Raw genomic sequence first — 20,652 nt, forward strand, 5'->3', positions numbered from 1 at the left:
GATGTGAAAATCTTTACTACCTAATCGAGAAACTTGCACAGTGAAAAAAAAAGGAAATATGTACTTTGACATAGCGTATGTTTTGCCATTACAAACCGCTCTGCAGTTCAACTACTTCAAGATAAGAGGCATTATTGGCAGTCATCACTCAAAAATAAACTCAAACTAGCATTTCTGTGAAGGGTAATAAGATGGGACGAAAAATGCTTCCAGAACTAACAATCCCAGTTTTTTTTATAAGTAGCAGCATATATATTGACCACTTCTGATATTTTAAATCTTGTTCTATGAGTTTTAAATCTTAATACTTATTAAGTGCATGCAGCGCATACACTACTTAATCTTTGTTACATACAGAATAAGTTAATTTCTATTTGATCTTTGTGTCAAAAGTAATACATTTAACATTTTTGGATTGAGAGAGTAAATGCAGCTTACTAGAGGAAGAAGGTTTTGCAAAATTCAAAACCTCACAAATAGGAGGCGCGGCCGGCGGCAGCGGAGGTTGGTTTGGCGCGAGGAGGCGCGACCGGCGACGGGAGACCGGCTTGGTGTGGTGAGGCGTGGCCACCGGTGGACGAGGCTGGCTTGGCGCGGTTATGCGCAGCCGGCGGCGAGGAGGCCGGCACGACGCGACGAGGCGTGGCCGGCGGTGACGGAGGCAGGCACAGTGCGAGGAGGAGTAGCTGCCGGCGGGTGCGGTGCGGACTACGGCGCACGAAGGCTGGCTGGCGGGGGGCACCGGTGCAGTGGTCCCATATGTCGGCAGAGGTTGGACAGTGGTAGAGCATCGGGGCGCCAGCATGGATTCGCAGGTGGTGAGCGGCGTGTGAAAACCCAGCCCGGCCTTGGCCGGGCCGGCAACGATGACGCTTGAAGCGTCATTCCCCTCCTGATGGCGTTGTCGTGCCGTCTCATCCCTCTTGTGTGGATGCCGGGCGAAAGCTCAGTCTCAGCTCTCTTTTAGACCTTGACGGACGGCGGCGGCAGTGTTTTCCGTCACTTCTCTACTTGGAGACGTCGTTTAGGCATCCCCTAGCCGAAACCACCCAACCAATTGGTGCAAGCTCACTCTAGATTTCATCCTCTTGTAGCGGCGTCCTAGTCTCTACAAGCTGGCCACGTCAGAGGCCTAAGGGGAAGAAGAGTTCCATTCTTCTCTCTCACCCTCTTTCCCTAACTCCTGAAGACTTGGATAGAGCGGGGCTTTGTGTTGACTGTAAGGGTTGGGTTTTGGGCAATCCCGGCTATGTTTTCTTTGTTGGCCTAGCGGCAGTCGGTCACGCTTAGTGGCGGCCTGTCCGCTTTGTGTTGACTGTAAGGGTTGGGTTTTGGGCAATCCCGGCTATGTTTTCTTTGTTGGCCTAGCGGCAGTCGGTCACGCTTAGTGGCGGCCTGTCCCGTGCTAGCCTTCTCCTGGTTCAATGTTTTGGCGCTGTCGGTGTATGGGTGGTGGTATATTTTTTCCTTTTTCCTGGTTACAACCTGTAATCTTGTAATTTTTCTTCTGTTCTATCAATATAACTTCGCACCGTCTTATGTGAGTCGTTCAAAACCGCGCAAATAATGTCGCTGGATGAATTAAGAGAGGGTCCACTATATGTCATTAAAAGTTTACACTAGCTCAGAGATTTGTTCAATATAACTTCGCACCGTCTTATGTGAGTCGTTCAAAACCGCGCAAATAATGTCGCTGGATGAATTAAGAGAGGGTCCACTATATGTCATTAAAAGTTTACACTAGCTCAGAGATTTGTTATGGACTTTTTATCCCTTCTCTGTAAGATACTCACTCCGTTCCATAATATAAGGCATAACTACTTTTCTTTGGATGTTCCATAATATAAGGCATGCATGCATACATACAATTAATTATGACCTCTTCTCCATTAAATTATTGCTTTTTTAAATCATCCACCCTCAAGATTTCTAATTCTATTGGATGCATGCATTATATTTATTAGGGTGATCTAAACTAGGAGATAATAATAATTGTTTCTTGGTCTTTAGGTTAAGGGTGGTTGTGCCTTATATTTTGGAACGGGGGAATACTACCGAAGTACTGAAAACTGATTTCATTACCCGCGTGCCGACCCACGCCCATCTAGACCCGCCAATATGACCCGACTTCCGTTGAATCTCCTCTTGCTAACTGCTAGCTACTAACTGATTTTACTGCGATTTGATTTATCATCAAATATTATTTATGTATGATTTAAATATTATTATTATTATTTTTAGAATTACACAGTACAACGCAGACACTCACAACGCACGCGCACAAACCCTACCCCAATGAGCATCTTCGAAGACTGGGCCGGCAAATTCTGGAGAGATTGACGTTTTTGAGACACTCACAACGCACGCGCACTCACCCCTATGAACACACGCACGCAAACCCTACCCCTATAAGCATCTTCGAAGACTGGGCCGGCAAATTCTGGAGAGATTGACGAAGTCACCACAGGCGCCTCGCTGTCGACGGGTACGTCGCCTACCACTGAAAGCACAACGCCGTTAAATCCTGGAAAATTCGCTCCCACGGGGAGTCGAACCAAGGACCTCAGGTGCTACTGAGACTCTTGTAACCACTAGGCTACAGGCCCTTTCGCGATTTAAATATTATTAGTTTGTAAAAAAAATTTAATAAGATGAATGATTAAATGTTTATAAAAAAATTAACGGTATCCTATATTAAAAAAACAAAAGGTAGTATGCCCGAACCCTATTTTAAACGTCTAAGAGCTGAAGGAGCATTTAGCCATTTAAGAACTATACGAGGGTAATTACGCTCGTATGTGTCTTGAGTCTCTCTTGACCTCTTAACACACGCTTTGAACTAGATTTACGTATGAAGTCAACTCATCATTTGACCCCGAACTAAAAACACCACGCTATACCACATGCGTTTCCGTGTCTTCCTTTCTTGCACTCCTTCCCAATCATATTTCGTTGTGTGTATATATTTTTGAAACGATTCGCACCAACACGAATTTATATATCCCGTCGTGTATATATTTTTCTATCCCTCGAGAAAATGTTCACTTGTTTGCTTAAAAAAAACACATTCAAACAGTTATGAAAAATTCTAAAAAAAATTGAAAAACACTTATATAACATATCTATAAAACTTCACAAAATCTTAGGTCCAAACTTAACTCACACGTTGAGATATATTATAAAAAAAAAAGACAAATCCAACATATGAATATTGTATATTTTCACATCTAAATTTATCTTTTTTTTTCTCAATGCACCGATAGATTTCACTACATCATTGTCAACTTTTTTCAAAATCTTTCGCAACAATTTGTTTGATTTTTTTTAGAAAAAATACACGAGGGACATCCGCTCAACGGATTAGAATCCACCCCACCGTGTATATATATGTATAGTAGCGAGCAGATCAATGACCAAGCCTCAGCTATAGCTTGCTTACTTACAAGTACGTACGTCACGTCAATCGATCCGACTCCGAGGAGCCAATTAATAGGCGCCGGCGCCGGCGACTGGCCCGTCGTCGTCGACGGAGGAGGCTCATCGTACAAAACAAGCTGGTCGGGCGCCGCCGCCGTCATCGTCTGCCTCTGCGCCGTCGCCGCCGTCTTCCTGATCATGGCCGGCATCACGCTGCTCTGCAAACGCGTCTTCCCTACGGCGCCGCCCGCGCCGCCGCCGCCGACGCCGCCGCCTCAACGCCGGCGCGACGACGACGACGACGGCGGCATTGTGGTCGCCGTCGGCGTCGACGAGGCGACGCTGCAGGCGCTGCCGCTGGTGCTGTACGGCGAGGCGAGGACGGCGCAGACGTGCTGCGCCGTCTGCCTGGAGAGCTACGGCGGCGGCGACGTGCTCCGGGCGCTGCCGGAGTGCGGCCACCTGTTCCACCGGGACTGCATCTTCACGTGGCTCCGGCGCCGCCCGACGTGCCCGGTCTGCCGGGCGCCGCCCGCCGACGTTCTTGGTCTGCAGCTCTCTGTTTAAATTTTATGGTTAATCTTTCTTTCTTTCCATTCATTAATTTATTTGTTACACCACAATTAATTAATGTCACTGGCTAGAAGTAGAAGATGGAACGAAATTGCTTCAATGGATGTAAATCTGGGTTCCTTGTGTAATTATAGGTTGAATGGTGGTCAAGTGAAGAAACTTGATCACTAGCTATAATTCTCCCTTTTGTACATAAATGTTTTATGAGTCTCAACAAAATTTGCTTAAATTAAAGTTGTCATTAATATTGGAATAATGTTCTTGAGATGATAGAAATACGTAGTACTCCCTCCTTTCTAAATTGATCATCATATATCCTTTCTAAATTGATCATCATATAATGGAATTTAAAATTTCTCAAATTAATCATCATATAACCGAATGGACACGAATTTCATCAGAATACAATTAATACAACATGGGAGAATGTGTGCGTGCTAAAATGTAATTGACATGATATTTTAATCGATACATACATTGTAAAAGATTCAAGAGAAAAAATAATTTGAATTTTCGATCTATTGAATAGGCTTGCTAAACCTGACTGCATGCACCATGCACATGTCGGTAATGTTCCCTCGGGCTCATCCATTTTTTTTTCTTCCATTTGATGGCAAGCATTTCTCTTAACGCCTTATTTAGTTGGGGAAATTTTTTAGGTTTGGTTGTCACATCGGATATACGGACATACATTTAAAGTATTAAACGTAGTCTAATTACAGATTCTATCAGGAAACCGCGAGACAAATTTATTAAACCTAATTAATCCGTCATTATCAAATGCTTATTGTAGCACCACATTGTCAAATCATGACGCAATTAGACTTAAAATTTTGTCTCGCAATTTACACACAAGCTGTGTAATTGATATTTTTTTTCATATTTAATACTTTATACATGTGTCTAAACGTTAAATGTGATGGGGTGATGGGGGAAAAGTTTTGTTTTAGAACTAAGCGAGGCCTTACTTACCGTAGGGAAAAAATGCGAATATTAAGAAATGACCTAATATAAATAATTAGAAAGGATGAGGCTCCGAACTCAGATCGTCTAGCCTACCACCTTGTGGATCGAGCTAGCCGAAAGACCCTGGGTATTTCTCAACTTACCGTAGGAAAACATCGGGGAGTTCATAGGAGGGATAAGAGCGCGTAGCGGGAAAGCCAGGCTTGGCGCCAAGAAAAATGGCGGTAAAAAGGAAATGGCGGGAGTCCGTGCTGCTCCTCCGGTTAATCTCGCTTTCATACACCTCTCTATGCATCTGGGCCCCACTTGGCAGGCTGCTCTCTCTCCCTCTCTCACTGCCGGTAGGACCCAGTCTGGCTGTTGATCTGTGTGGGCACTGTGCTGTATAGCCAACGTCCAAGCCATATTTTTTTCAGCGTATTTATCAGATTATTGAAATGTTAGTTTATTTATCGAATTATTTGCTCTAGGATTAAAAAATGTGTTTTCTAAAAAAAGACTTATACTGCATTACTTAACCCATTTGTTTTAAGATATTTGTCAAGTTTATTTCTAAAAATATTTAATTTATATGTATAATTAAGTACATAATAATAAACAGTGATAATCCTCTCAATAATAAAATTCAAACAGGGTCACTCACCAGAACAGCTAACAAGCGTTCATCCAACAGGTTACACACAGTACAATGATGATTGGTAAAATAGCAGAAATCGTGCAGCATCAAATTACAGATGCATGAACTGCAGAACTGGCAAGCTTAACTGCAGAACTGCAGCACTCTTATTCCACTTGCCTCACCCCACAAACAAACGGATACTTCTGAGGGGCAAGGAAAGGCAATTACATCACAAGATAAAAATAGACTCAATATCAACTCTCAAACATACAGAGATACTGGTATAGACACAAATTTTCAAAAGCAATGAACAATCAGAAACACATGCTTGGTGTTGGTGCAGCAACGCCACCAGAAGCCCGTCCAGCCATCTTCATCGCGAGCGGATCCCATGCCTTGCCCTCAGTGTCACTGCAATTGCCAGACTTGTTTGGATACATGTCAGCCACGGTGGTGGAATCGGCGTCGCCCTTTGCAGCCAATGCCTTCAGACGAATGCGCTCGGCCCTCGACCCGATTGTCTGGCCAATAATGGAGGCTGCTATGGTGAATGCCATGGCAGTCTTGGGCATGTTCACAGATTTCCTCAGCATTCCGATGAATGGAACAGCGGCATGGACAGCTGCAAACCACTGCGGGGAGAATTTCTTGGTGTGCTCACGCCACACCCCGAGAGGGATGTTTGCTGCCATTCCAAGCAACGCAATGGCTACCATCTTTGCAGGCAGGGGCTGGGGACGGAGAGACTTCACAAGTTCAGTCCGTGCAAGGGCTGCACGTATAGCGACCACAGCAGGCGGGCACTTCAGCTTCACACCTGCTGGTGGTTGTAAAGCCTTTGCAACAAGGGGCAGAATGCCACTCATTGCTCGGTAAGACCAGGCAAGTGGGCACTGCCCATTTTCCATCCATTCGTTGCTCATTGCCTCGTGCGATGATGAGTTACCTCCTTTCTGCTGAAAATGGTTCAAAACGTAACATGAGAAAACTGATCGGATTGATGAAAATCCTAGCTATGCAACTATGGCTGTCCGATCAAGAACATTAGCACTTGGATACATGAAAAGTAACATATAGCCAAACATCCAAGGAAATGCCAAAATGCCTACTTGTGAACCAAAGTCACAATCATTAACTTCAACTGAACAAATTCTGGATCAGTTCGTTATAACAAAATGGTAAAAAAGTTAGTAGGGAACATTCTTACTTTGAATAATAGACAAAATTAAGATAGATAATTGAGGCTTGCATTGTTATTAGGACTTGATTGCGAGAAACCAGATAGGATTTCACAAACATAGCCCCATAAGAAAAAAGAAACAAAATAAAAGGAAGGAATGAGGACAAACTTTCATGGAATTCTGGTTCGGATTGCTGGGCTTCTTGTTTGACTGATTTAGATTGTTGGGCTTCTTGTTCTGCCTTTTCCCCTTGCCATTAAAGAAGTTAAAACCAAATGGCCCAAATGCAGATAGACTTATTGTGGCAGCTCTAGCAGCCAATGGGTTAAACGGCAGAGCAGGTTCAGGATTGGCATCAATGCTCTCACTGTTGTTCTCATCAGGTAAATATGACTTTCCTGAAAGCGGAACTATTCCATCCCGTCCATGGAAAAGTTTAAATGCTGAATCAAAGCCTGGTCCGTCCTCAAAAATTGGACCATTTCCTCCTCGGGCCTGCACAATAGCACAGATTAAGGATCCAATGCACTTTTGATATTGATATTGTCATCACCAGAGGTCATGTAAAGAAGATCTTACAGCTACTGGCAAAGCAGAAGAAAATGAATATGTTGTAGCTCCATTGATGTTTCTCAGGAATGGGCATCTCTCGACATTTGGATGACCAAAGAGGTTCTCTGATGATGCCGATTCATTAAGAAAGCTGCTGAAGAACATTTCCATCCTGGAGAAACCATGCCAAATGAACATAAATCATATTATGGTAAATGTAGTTCAATAAAGCATAAATGAGGATTGTGAAAGCAACAGACTTGAGCATGAGGAAATAAATAATATCGTCATGATAATTGAACATACTCAGATCACCTTCGAACAAACAGCATGTATGCGCATGTGAGAGCAAAAGACAAGCCTAGTAAGTTCAAGCAATGCATTGAGACATAGAGGCCATTAATTTAGTTAGTTCTGTGATTCTACAGTACCCTAAATGAATTACAAGGCCAATAGAGTATAGTACTTTTAGGAGTGTTTGCTTTACAAAGAGAGAAATATAACAGAACACACTTAGTGCCATGCCAGATCAATCATTTTTGTTCTACTCAAAACAGCACACATACCTTTTAACAAACTATATTTTCTAAAAGGGCGGAGAAACAGTGCATAACCATATTATGCATCAGAAGGAATAAAACCTCTTACAAAGTCAAGCTATATAAGTACATCCTGGGAAAAAACGAGATGCTGCCATTGCAGCATTGCCCCTGCTAATACATGCATGACATTGTATATCTACGTTGGTGGCCAACGGCGCACCAAGCGACACCCAACTTCTTGTATGGTCAAGGCCGCCACTTGGTTGCAGAGCCAAGAAGACGGGTCTTAGAAATGGCTCATTGAAGGTCAAGATTTTGCCATAAATGGCTGAAACATGATCTGCACTTTTAGGAACGATTTGTGCTAACTCAGAGTTGGTCGGGCTCAGTGAAGGTCAAGATGTTACCATAAAGGGCTGAAACATGATGTGCACTTTTAGGAATGATTTGTGCTAACTCAGGAGTTGGTCGCGCCGTATATTCCTATTGTGGATAGATTCTGTTGTCTCGTGTGTTCTAGTAGCTGTTATTGGCCCATGGCATCATTGTAGTTACGAGTACTAGTTAGACAAGATTACATGATAAGACATTGACCAAAGTCGTCTCGGTTATCTTTCACCTCACAGATTCCTCACGGACCTGACGACTTGGTTCATGAGGACTCATGGACCTCAACAACTAGAAAGAACTAGGATCAGTTTGCTCGCGCCAATACAGCAACCTTCGTTCAATCCCCACAAAGTGGGGCGGCATTCCATTTTCACCCAGGCCTTAACGGCGCAACTAGAGCAAACGCACAACTACAAAGCACTAGGATTGGTTTGCAAGCGCCAATACAGCAATCATCTTTCATTCCCCACAAAGTGGGGCAGCATTCCATTTTCACAACTAGAGCAAACGCACAAAAACTAATTGAATGGGGCGTGTGCCATACAAATTTTGTCTGATGCACTTTGTGCACACCAGGCCACCACCCAATTCTGAAGAATTGGGTGGAGTAACTGGGAGGGGAAGCAGACCGAAACCAATGACTAACACACAAATTGGACACCAAGTCCAGTCGATTGTATCAGACAGAATTGGGGTCAATCCGTCTCGACGAGGAGGCTAAAGATCCCGTCCACAGCGATCACCGCCAGATCCACCTAAACCCACCACACCCACACCACACCACTCGCACCAAACCAAAAGTAGAGGAACCAAGAGCAAATTAAACCCCATGCCGCCGCGCGATCGAGCGGGGCGGGGTGGATGATCGATAGTGGAAGCTAACGAAACCCTAAAAGCCTTAAGAGAGGCGGATTAATTCATTCAACGATGGGGGAGGAGATGGAAACGACGAAGAGAGAGAGCTCACCTCGCCGATCTGCCGGACAGTCGGACGAACACGAGGGGAGGGGGGGGATCGTGTGGAGGGCACGCACAGGCACCGCGGATGCGGGAAGGGAGCGCAGCTACCACGCGACGCGACGCGACACACCTCCCCCTACCCACCTACCGCGACGCGACGGGCGGCGCGGGCCGGATTTAGCGAGACAAATGCGATTGATCTACCGCCGCCGCCGCCGCTGCCGCTGCCGCCGCCGAGGGATCCAGGGGACGCCGCCGCCGCCGCCGCCGCCGCCAGCGCTGATGAGGTGGGAGGGGAGGAAGGGTGGGGATCGGATGGCTTCGTCTGGTCTCGCGCCGGCAACTCTTCTTCTTTTTTTTTTTTTTCTTTTCTTTCTCGCCTGGTCTCCGAGTTAATTTTTTCCAAATATTTCCATTGACATGTAAATAACGAGTGCTAACTAATGATATACTCCCTCCGTTTCACAATGTAAATCATTCTAGCATTTCTCACATTTATAGTAATATTAATAAATCTAGACATATATATTTATGTAGATTCATTAATAGCAATATGAATGTGAAAAATGTTAGAATGATTTACATTGTGAAACGGAGGAAGTAACAGACTTTTGATCCTAAGGCCAGCTCAGCCCCTGAAATTAGTCTCTGAGTGACCATGCCTAAGAATTCTTACCTCCGCTATACTCGCTCCATCCCTAAATACCTTTTTAAACATATTTGATCGTTTATCTTATTAAAAAAATAAGTAATTATTAATTATTTTCCTATCATTTGATTCATGGTTAAATATACTACTAAAGTTAAAGTCTTTGAATAATATTCACAAAAATTTTTAAATAAAACAAACGGTCAAACATATTAAAAAGCCAACGACGTCAAATATTTAGGGACGGAGGGAGTTTTTGCCATTCTATGTTGTTCTAGGTTGTTTAGTATAAATTAAAGTTTAAGTAGAGAGAATTATAGCACTTTAAAAATAGTACCTCATTAAATAATATTATATATGTTTTTTAATATATGAAGCCATTGACTTTTTAACAAATATTTAACTATTCATTTTATTTAAATTTTTTATATAAATATAAAAATCTTAAGTCACGCTTAAAAACATTTGACGATAAATCAAATCATAATAAAATAAATAATAATTACATAAATCTTTTAAATAAAACGAATGGTAACTATAGCATAGAAAATCAGCAACGCCATATATTAAAAAACAAAATAAGAGTATATGATTGAAAGTAGGAGGGTGAATGAGAATAAAGCAAAAAAAAATATTTAAATGAGAGGTCAATGATGGGACATATGGTACTGTATAGTGATGTGTATAGTGATGACTATTTTAAGATGAAATTTTAATTTGGGACGGAGGTATAGTAATTGGAATCTTGCTAAACATTGGCGTATATACCCCGCAACCAAGTTGGTGCCAACTAAAAATGATGAATGTTAATCCGATGACTGTAGCTAATCACAAGGAACCACCTAGAAGACCTTATGGACTTCTACACATATGTTGTCGTCAGGGTTAGAGAAAAGACATGGAAAGAAACGAACAAAAACAGGTCAAAACTTAATTAACCTGGCGTGTTAGCACCCAACTAAGCAGAAATCTAGCCACATCTAGAATTCAAGATCCTAGATATTAAGTACAGACAAACAATTGAATCCAACCCAAGCTAGCAAACAGTCGTAATTATTTATTTTTCTTGCACATTCGTAATTAATTAATTAATTAATTAAGCAATTAATCCAACTCATTGACCTTGAGCTGCAACTAAACACGCCACGCTACCACCTGCGTCTCCGTTTCCTTCTCCTCCTCCATTGGAGACCATAGCTTGCTTCTTGCTGCCTCGCCATGGTCGAGCTCAGCTAGAGCTTGCTTGCTTGCTTGCGTTAGCTAGGCAATGAGCGCGGGGAGCCCATCGCCGGGTGGCGGCGATGGCGGCGGCGGCGGCGGGAGTATATTTGGGTCGGGTGGCATCGGCGGGTTCGGCTACGGCGTCGGCGCCTCCGTCGGCGTGCTCCTCGTCGTCTCCACCGTCGCGCTCGCCATCTACTTCTGCAGCCGCACGTCCATGCCGGTGGCCGCCGCCGCCGGCCGCCCGCCATCTCCGCCTCGACCACGCGACGACGGCGACGTCGAGGCCGGCACCGGCATCGACGACGCGACGCTGGAGGCGTTCCCGGAGGTGGTCTACGGCGAGGCGAGGAAGGCTCGCGGCGGCGCGGCGGCGACGCAGACGTGCTGCCCCGTGTGCCTGGAGAACTACGGCGACGGCGACGTGCTCCGCGCGCTGCCGGACTGCGGCCACCTGTTCCACCGCGAGTGCGTGGACCCGTGGCTCCGGCAGCGGCCGACGTGCCCCGTCTGCCGGACGTCGCCGCTGCCGAGCCCCATGCCGACGCCGCTCGCCGAGGTGACGCCGCTGGCTCTCGTCAGGCCGTCGTGACGTGACGTCATCAGGTGAGCCTTGTGTTCTTGGTCTGATGCTCTCTGTTTATTTTTCTTTTCTTTTTTTCGTTTGTAATACATCAGAAAATATCACTAGAAGTAGACAAAAAATGAAGCAAATTTGTTTGTTTCCACGGATGTAAATTTGTTCATTTGGGAATTTGACGACTAGAGTTAGATAAAGATTAAGATTTTTATGGTACGCTTTTCAAACTGTTAAACGGTTCGTTTCGTATGAAAATTTTCTATATGAAAGTTGCTCCAAAATATCATATTAATCTATTTTCAAGTTTGTAATAATTAAAACTCAATCAATCATACGCTAATACCACCTCATTTTACGTTAAAAACTTAATCTTAATCTTCATCTTCATCTTCATCTTCAGGAGAAAAGAACACCACCTAATTCTATATTTTTGTACTACTTTGTACATATAAATGTTGGATGAGTTTCAACAAAATTTCCTCAAAAGTTGACACAAATGGTCTGAACAGTAATAGAATAAAAAGGGATTAATTGAGGGTAAGAAAATTCTTCGCATGCTGCACAGCTCAAAATAAATTTTGAGTGTCTGTCCTTGGATGTGAATTGATTGAGAACAGGAACAGGAACCAGGAAGTCAATCAATGTACTGGATGTACAAATCTCCCCTGTGATACAGAATGCATTGAATTTGTCCTGAATCCCAGATTCACAAGCATTTTCACTAGATAAGTACCAGCATTTTTGAATGTATTGTCTATTGAGTTCACATCAGAAATTTCCATGCCATGTTCATATTCAACATACACAAATTTCATTTGCTGTAATTCCTCTATGGACATGAAAAATAATGCTAATGATACACAAGAAGAAAATTCTCTCTACAAGTAAAGGAGACAAAGCAAGTAAGATTATTTCAGAGATCAAGATGGAGCAATTTTAACTGCTCCCTACACAGATTATTCACAAATGTTTTCACTTTCACACCCAAGATTTGCCACCTTCCCTTGCAAATACCGAAGAATGAGCGGAATCGAAACCATTGCATCATTTCCAGGCCTTGTGCACAACCTAGCAATGATCACAAGGTTCCGAAGCTCCTTGGAGTCATAGATATTGCCAAGATCTGCATCTACCATTTTGTACATTGTGCAGGCAAATCCAGGCTCCTGCACCCACTGCACGAGCTCGCCTTCGCCGCCCGGCGATTGCCCGGTCACTAGCTCAAGGATCAGCACACCATACTGGAACACCAGGTCCCTTCTCCTCTGCTGAATTTCATCTGAAGATCACATATATGGAATGCTGTCAGTGTCAGTTCCTGCCAATGTTCCACACAAGGTGATATAGAAGAGACAAATCTGGAGTTGTTTCTGTTGTTTGGGTGGTAACTAGACCTTCAAAAGATGCAGCATTGGATTCCACCGTTCGTTTCGGGTCGTAACCGATAACACTGATATCTGATAACTGAAAATGGTACAAGCTTCAGTTGGTCGATCGATGTGCTTCAGACATGTATGAACAATGGTTACTGTGAATCTTACCTTTGCGACAAAATTGGCATCCATCATCACATTGCTTGAGTTGACCGACACATGGAACACCGGAGGATCACAGAAGTAGTACAGGTATTCCTGCATCACCACACAACAAAGAACAATGTGATGTGATGTCACTCACTATACAAGTTCAGAAACCAAATCTGGCATCAGATGACTTTAAATTGCATTTTCCTGCCAGTTTGTGTAACATGTTGAGAGCAATGTAGTATGGAGATTTATAGTACCAATGCTGCTGCAACATCTATGGCGACCTGCAACCTGGTCCTCCAGTTCAGAGGCGTCCTGAGAGGATCTGCCAAGAAATTAACCATCATCACAAACTTGACTGACAAAACCACACAATTTCTGAAGAATTCTGCCACAAAATGCGCAAGCAAATTTACCATGGAGACATTCTTTCAGGCTCCTGTTCTCCATCTGGTCGAACACCAGAAACCTGAAACATCAAACAGAAAAAATTAACAAACACTGTAACCAACAATTCAACACCAAACAAACAAACGAAAAACAAAAAGATTCAGATGAATTCAGGACAGTGATGAACTGAACCTCACCTGGAGTGGCCGTCAGAGTAGCCATGGAGCCTGACGATGTGGCGGTGGTTGAGGCGGGCGAGCAGCTGCAGCTCGCGGTAGAAGGCCTCTCTGTCCTGGTCGCCGTCGCCGCCGGCTCGCCGCACCGTCGCGACGAGGCCGTCGGCGAACCGGGCCCTGTACGCCGCGCGGCCGCCGGGGCCGGCCTCCAGGATCGCGCTGAACCCGTTCGTCGCCGCCTCGATCTCCTTGTGCTTGAATTTCCTTAGGAATGGCAACCCACCTGCCAAGAAAAATATGTGAAAATTCAGCGAAAATTCAGGCTGAAAATGTGGAAAATTCTTCTGCAGGGTGTGCGCAAAAGACTGAAGAAACCAAATGATATCACCAAAATTCCCTTGCTTTAAACAACTGGTTCCAAAAGAACAAAAAAGAGAAAAATCTCAAGAAAACTAATGCATTACTGCAACAAAACCAAAGGCAAGAATGGCCACAAGGCATCAAATCAAGAACCAAATATTTCTTCAGAAAGCAGCTACAAAGAAGAGGAGAAGAAGAAGAGGGCCGTACGGTTGCCGCCGAGGCAGAGCTGATGCCGGCTCAGGCAGCCCATCCTCGTCGGCGCCGGCGCAAGAGCACACTCGTCACCTCCAATGGGGGATTGGATTGCAGCAGCCAGTGACTGACCAACCGACTGACAGACAGACAGACTGACGAGTGGATGGAAGGATGAAATACTGTTTGGCAGTATGGTTGCCTGCAGCCTGCAGCTGCAGGATTGGCTTCTTCTTGCTGCTGCTGCTGCTGCTGCTACTTGCCTTGTTGATGGAGTCATGCAGGTACAGAAAACCTACGGACGATTGATGGCGTCGCCAAATGCCAAGATTACTGGTAATCGAGTATGCTACAGTACTGTGCTTGAGATTGTTGTTGTTTGTTGTTGCCTTTGTGTCGGTCCCCTTCCAGCCTAGCCTGCTTTTGGTTCCCCCAGCTTCGTCTACTCCGTTCACAAATATAAGGGATTTATACACAGAGTTTAGAATATCTGATTATCGGTACGATGGTTATCGAAGAAGTACCAATTTTCCAGTTCATTTTATTTATTGCTGTAGTTGCACCGCTAGACGTAATATTTCTTAATCAGATAGTTTTAGCTCAATCTAGAACTCTGCTAAACTGTCAGGGTTTCCTTATATTTGTGGACGGAGATTGATATTTTACATTGTGTTACAGTGTGAGTGATGATTCCGTGGCTTTTGGGAGGGTCCCTCTCTTCAAAGTTGTTACCCTCGCCGTTTCTCTAATTTAAAGTTGTCGTTTAAGTACGATTAGTTATATTATCACCTTTTATCAATCTATTAAAGATAAAATAATAACTACACGTTAGTATTTCTCATTATAATGAAAAGAATTTGTGTTGGCCTCCTTACTTCCAGCATAAAGCCCTGAACTAGGGCCAGTGCTGTTCTTTTCTGAAAGATGGCCGATCAGAATTCTTGTTTAGTTGCATGGAAATACTTGTTAGATTAGTTATCTGTCAGGAAGGTATTAAACTGTTTGGGTTAATCTCTTTTTCCTTGCCCAACCTGAGGGAAAGCACTAACACTGTTGACATTTTTATCCAGCCATTGAGTAACCACATCCAAATGTGCCTGCTCTTGGATTTCTTTTTTTTTTCTTTTTTACCTTTTTTCACTTTTATGCTGCTGGGAATCTTTTCACATCATGGGAAGGGGATATTCCAACAATCTTGGACACAGGAAGAGAAAAAAAAGGGGGGGGGGGGGGATGGAAAAAAAGAGAGAGAGAAACATTGGAGAAATGCAGGTATGCCATACTATTAATTAAAGTACCATATTGTATCCTAAACATTCCGTTTATTTAAAATTTCCTAATAATCAAAATCGTAGCAGAAATGATTAATGATGATAAGTAAATGAAAATAGAGGGGTAGGGAGATGGTTTAAAATGTTAATGGTAGTAGTTTTTTTCGCGAACACGCAAAAGAGTTAACGCTAAAATATTAGAAGAAAGTAGAGTTTAAGTTACACAACAAAAAGGTTAAAAATAGCATTGCCGAAGGAAAAAGAAAAGGAAAAGACCGAAAAGATTGCTAAGATTAAACTACGAAAATAAAGTTGGTAGAGGGAGATCCGCCACCACTAGCCACCGCCTCTTAAACACTAACAGTCGGATCCACCGTCTCCTAGCCATTTACCCCGCCACGAACGTAGGCCCACCGCCCTCCTCCATCTCCGCGGCTTTAGTGCCACCGCCGACACCTCGCTGCCCACCTGTGTCCACCGCCCACCGCCGAGGTGGCGTCTCCCATGAACATTCCTCTAAACCCAGCGATTCCCCCCTCTTCCCCCTCCCCCACTCCCATCCCAGCCCGGGACCCTAAACCATTCTACTGTTTTTGTCGGGGTCGCTAGAGTTGGAGAAGGTGTTGCCGGAGCTGGAGGGGAAGAGCTAAGGTTATCGGAGCACAAATCGTAAAGTAAATCTCAAGGTCAGTAATCTGCATGATTTTAACATAAAAATCATTCGCTAGCCATTTAGCCATTTTGATCAAATATTCAGATTGATTGACGCATATATTCTCCGGACATTTTGATCGAGCAACAACAGATCAATTAATTAATCATCTGCAAGTCAAACACAATTTTTTTTTTATCTCTTGGTTAACGCAGAGATCTAGTCTAGTTGTAGTAGTGTGGCACTGTGGCGTCCTTGGCACGTGTGGTGGGCGCGCGTGGCGCACGTACGAACGTGTGCTGTGCGACACCCCACGTGCCGCACGATCCAACGCAATACGCAGGTGGCTACACTCCAAAAGAAAATGTACGTGTATATATACTCGATCTGTGCAAAAACCCTCACGTACGACTAATAAATACTGTACACGAGTACTCGGCAGCATGTGACAGTGCGTAGTACCAGTACATTGTGTGAAATTAATCCTGCACGCTTGGGTAGTTCATTACTTTGGTTTCTCAGTTGCCATCTTCTTCCTTTGTTTTTTTTTCATGCCCATAACTTTTGAAGACGTTTTACTATTCATTTTATTAAAAAAATATAATTATCGTTTACTTGGTTATGATTTGTTCTACTACACTTATATTTTTATATATTTGAAAAAAAATATTTTTACACTTATATTGCTAACTTTGTTGCTTATACTAGTATTATATAATCAATGAACTTTTCTCAACTCAATTATCTTATTTCCGTCATGGACAACTTTGTCTATGCAGCAGGGTTCCTCCTATCGTTTTCGACGCGGTTACCGAACCCCGCGGTAACCACGAGACATAGCGTGGTTACCTTATAACCGCCATACGGTTTTGTAAACCTTGCTATAAAAAAGGAAGCTTGCCGTGATCTTTCTACCTTCTTGATAGCAACAAATTTATGACACAACTACAATCATTTTCAATAAGGGAAGCAGTGTCCACTGAAGGACACGAGAGATGCTTTCCATGTATGCAAGCATATATCTGATTCTAAGGCATATCACTACAGTGATCTATCGACTGGCCAGGAATATTGGAGAGCATGACCGTCCCACAGTATCATGTTGATACCCACCCTGACAGTATCTCTGATCTATCTACCTTCGTGATACCCAGCAATATCTCTGGTAATGGTGCTCGGACTAACCAAAAGGATATCTGATTTTTGGAAATCGACAATGGATGGTGTCTTCACCGTCAAATCCTTTTATAAAGCTCTGAAATTGCAATGAGTCCCTTACACTTCTTAAAGACTTTTGAAGTTGAAAATTCCTCTAAAAATTGAAGTTTTACCAGGTTCCTCTTAAGGAGTAGTATCTTGAGAAAGGATAATTTGCTTAAGAGAAGTTGTAAAGGAAAAGAAGTTTCAATTATGTGTTGAAGATGAAACCATTGACCATACTTTTTTGAAATGTGTCGTATGGCAAAACTCTCATATGAAGTGCAATTTTTTTTTGGTGGATGGTTAATGCAATTTGATATGAAGACGGGAAAACTGATTTGCAGTTGGAGTATCAGCTGTGATTTGGTCTATTTGGGGAGCAAGAAATGCGGCTGGAGGAAAACGAATGAAGACTTCAACAGGGGCGGGGCGCGGCTACTAAGGTCCCGTTCATTTAAGTGGTAGGGGAGGGCAACTCAGTAGTTTTTCCGTTACTGACACGTTTTTCAATATGCTAAACGATGTGTTTTATATAAAAGTTTTCTATATAAAAAAGCGTAAAGAAATCAAATAAATCATTTTCAAGTTTACAACAATTAATATTCGATTAACCAAGCGCTAATTGATGCGGACATCATTGTCTCGGATACACACAACAATCCTCCAACGGTCATTCAAGGACCGATAACAAGAACTCGTGCGTGACAATTAAATTTAGAGGTGAGTTCATTCCTATGTTCTTCTTTGTATGAATTCAAGAATAGATTGCTACCTAATGATTATATTGTGATTAGTAACAATGGAGGGGACAAGGAGACACTTGGAGAAGGACTTAGAGCCATGGAGGATCATCGGGGACGTCCAAGTCAAGGTGGAGGCCTAAACCAAGTCGACGTCGGGTGTAATTCGGAGTCCAGGACCAGTCTGCACTAAAACGAACGCCCAGATCGCATACGTGCTCGGATTGGGGCGTTCTTTATATGGATGGAAAGCTAAGAAGATAACCTTTCCAATGGTTTTGGTCCCACGTCCAAATTCTTTCCGAGTCAACGGGAATTGACCGAACAAGTTGACGTCCAGAATATGTTCCGGTGCTGCGTCACCGTATTTGGGCTTTTGGCCCGTGTATCGTGTTGGAACCCATTAGGGTTGCGTCGAGAGGGGTTTGCACGACCCTAAACTCTATATATCAGTACCCGCCGCCGTCTTTAGGTTTTTGGGTTTTGCTTAGATTAATCTATCAAGAACAGTTTCGCCGCTAGATCGGTTTGTAAGACCCCAACTCGTGAGCTTAATCATTCATCTGCAATTTTGGTTGTTTTTCTATCTCGTTCTTGTTTGTGTTCTTCAATTGGCAAACAGGAATTAGCCTTCTCGGCGAGGTCATCCGCGTTTCGACACGGGTGATAACCAGAGGAGACGTGGTGCTGCGATTGCGGGGCTCAAGAGCGTGCGCGTTCAAGAAGCCGGATCAATTTGTGTTGCGACTCCATCCAAATCGTTGTTTATCAGAACCTTTCGGAAGATTAGGAACCCTAGTGCACATCACTAATGGATTGTCTCGTTTTAATACACACAGCAAATGTGAGATGTATAGTGCAGGGCATGGTGGAGGTTTCACGCTGGACCGATGGGAAGAAAAAAGACCTCTGAACCATCCGATGGTGGAGGTTTCATGTTTTGACTAGAATTATAGCTAGCATTTTTATATATACCCAATACCTTCTAAGATTCTTATCATCAAATTTGCAAACATAAGTTGGAGTATACCACTTCCCGCAGCAACACGCAAGAAATCATCTAGTATATATATACATATGTATTGGGATGCAATTCTTTTAAGAGTAAATTGCATTAGTGATACACAAACTTATTAGGTGGGTTTAATTCAGTACATAAACTTATAAAATACTAGTTTGGTGCACGAACTTGTCTAATTCGTGCAAACCAGGACCACAATGGCTTGACAAGGTTAATTTTACCACGCTAATGTTGATTAGAATGTGACGTGCATATGTATAGTGAGTATACATAAGATGTGCTATATTTATAAATGAGGAATTTCATATATTTCTTACCCTTTTCATATATGTCTCTGCTATCACTATATCTCATTTTATCTTTTCATTGAAGAGGTGTATGTCTAAATATAAATCTTCTCAGATATGTGTTTATCCTAACTAGTACCTAAATCAACAGGATTAGCCATATAGTGTTCTTTTAGCCTTGGTCCAAACGCACCGGACAAGTTCATGTAACATAACGAGCATTTTACAAGTTAGTGCACTAGATTGCACCTACTTAACAAGAAGTTCGTGTACTGCTAATACAATTTACTCTTCTTTTAATTGTTATGGAGGTACTTATTCGATCATGAGATGTTGGGTGCGAGAATAATTAGCCGTTTAATATGTATCGTTTACGCAAGTTCTCCTAATATAGCTTACACAATCCTCCATATTTTTTGCGCCTTACACGTAGGGCCCCTTTGAATCACAGGAATGAAAAAAAATAGAGAAATAGGAAAAACATATGATTCTAACAGGAATACAAGTGTGAAACAGAGGATTACAAAACAAAAAAAAACATAGGAATAACCGTTTGATTGAGCCACAGGAAAAACATAGGAATTTGAGGAGAGATAAAGATTCAAAAGGATTCTTAACATGAGGTAGAACCTCATGTTAAATTTCCTCCAAAACTTGCATGGGAAAAGGCATTTCATAGGAATTTTATAGGATTCCATAGGATTCATTCCTTTGATTCAAAGAGCTATATAGAGAAAAATTCTATAGGAATAAAATCCTTTAAAATTTCTATGAATTTCCTTTGACTCAAAGGGGCCGTAAGGTTCGTTTCAAATTTTTCACACCCAAATTATAGTCATACAAGAAAGTTAGTGTTTCTCAATGTCAAATTTCATGTGATATAACAATCCTATATATAACTAGCCTATATGAATTTAAGTTATTTAAGTTCTAAATTTAATATAGTTATTCGCATTTACGACTAATTATTTTTTCAATAAGAGATAACATATCTCTCGATAACAGACACGTATATATCAGCCTAATTTTACGGAGATGTATATAGTGTAGGATGTACGTGTGTGCGCGTAGGTGTAAGTGTGCGTGCGTCGTGAGCACCGGCATTTCACCCGTATTTCTAAAAGGAAAAAAGTTTAAAATTTTGCAGCTTTTATATCCCGATTTGGACGTGGATTAATTTCCAG

The 20,652-nt window shown here is 42.8% G+C and overlaps 3 protein-coding genes and 1 pseudogene across 4 annotated transcripts; 2 read left to right on the top strand and 2 right to left on the bottom strand.

Moving 5' to 3' along the window:
- Positions 1–3,409: 3,409 nt before the first annotated feature.
- Positions 3,410–4,198, top strand: LOC127780946 (putative RING-H2 finger protein ATL71; annotated as a pseudogene).
- Positions 4,199–5,721: 1,523 nt separating this feature from the next.
- Positions 5,722–9,571, bottom strand: LOC127779979 (uncharacterized). Of its 2 annotated transcripts, none has more exons than XM_052306919.1 (4): positions 9,208–9,571; positions 7,336–7,480; positions 6,925–7,251; positions 5,722–6,528 (listed from the first exon to the last, which is right to left on the bottom strand). In XM_052306919.1, the coding sequence occupies exons 2-4, from the start codon at positions 7,477–7,479 to the stop codon at positions 5,890–5,892; spliced, it is 1,110 nt and encodes a 369-aa protein (XP_052162879.1). In that variant the 5' UTR covers position 7,480; positions 9,208–9,571; the 3' UTR covers positions 5,722–5,889. The 2 variants fall into 2 exon arrangements, with proteins under 2 accessions (XP_052162879.1, XP_052162878.1); XM_052306918.1 differs by having other exon boundaries at positions 5,722–6,531; positions 9,208–9,569.
- A 1,450-nt stretch (positions 9,572–11,021) lies between these two features.
- LOC127778908 (RING-H2 finger protein ATL70-like) lies at positions 11,022–12,287 on the top strand. Its single transcript, XM_052305555.1, has one exon. The coding sequence runs from the start codon at positions 11,117–11,119 to the stop codon at positions 11,660–11,662; it is 546 nt and encodes a 181-aa protein (XP_052161515.1). The 5' UTR covers positions 11,022–11,116; the 3' UTR covers positions 11,663–12,287.
- Positions 12,288–12,461: 174 nt separating this feature from the next.
- On the bottom strand, positions 12,462–14,672 carry LOC127778907 (probable receptor-like protein kinase At1g49730). Its single transcript, XM_052305554.1, has 7 exons — positions 14,313–14,672; positions 13,764–14,025; positions 13,593–13,645; positions 13,434–13,501; positions 13,192–13,281; positions 13,045–13,114; positions 12,462–12,929 (listed from the first exon to the last, which is right to left on the bottom strand). The coding sequence occupies exons 1-7, from the start codon at positions 14,575–14,577 to the stop codon at positions 12,607–12,609; spliced, it is 1,131 nt and encodes a 376-aa protein (XP_052161514.1). The 5' UTR covers positions 14,578–14,672; the 3' UTR covers positions 12,462–12,606.
- Between the last annotated feature and the right edge of the window lie 5,980 nt (positions 14,673–20,652).

This window comes from Oryza glaberrima, chromosome 7 (assembly GCF_000147395.1).
Source record: "Oryza glaberrima chromosome 7, OglaRS2, whole genome shotgun sequence".
Classification (NCBI taxonomy): Eukaryota; Viridiplantae; Streptophyta; class Magnoliopsida; order Poales; family Poaceae; genus Oryza; species Oryza glaberrima.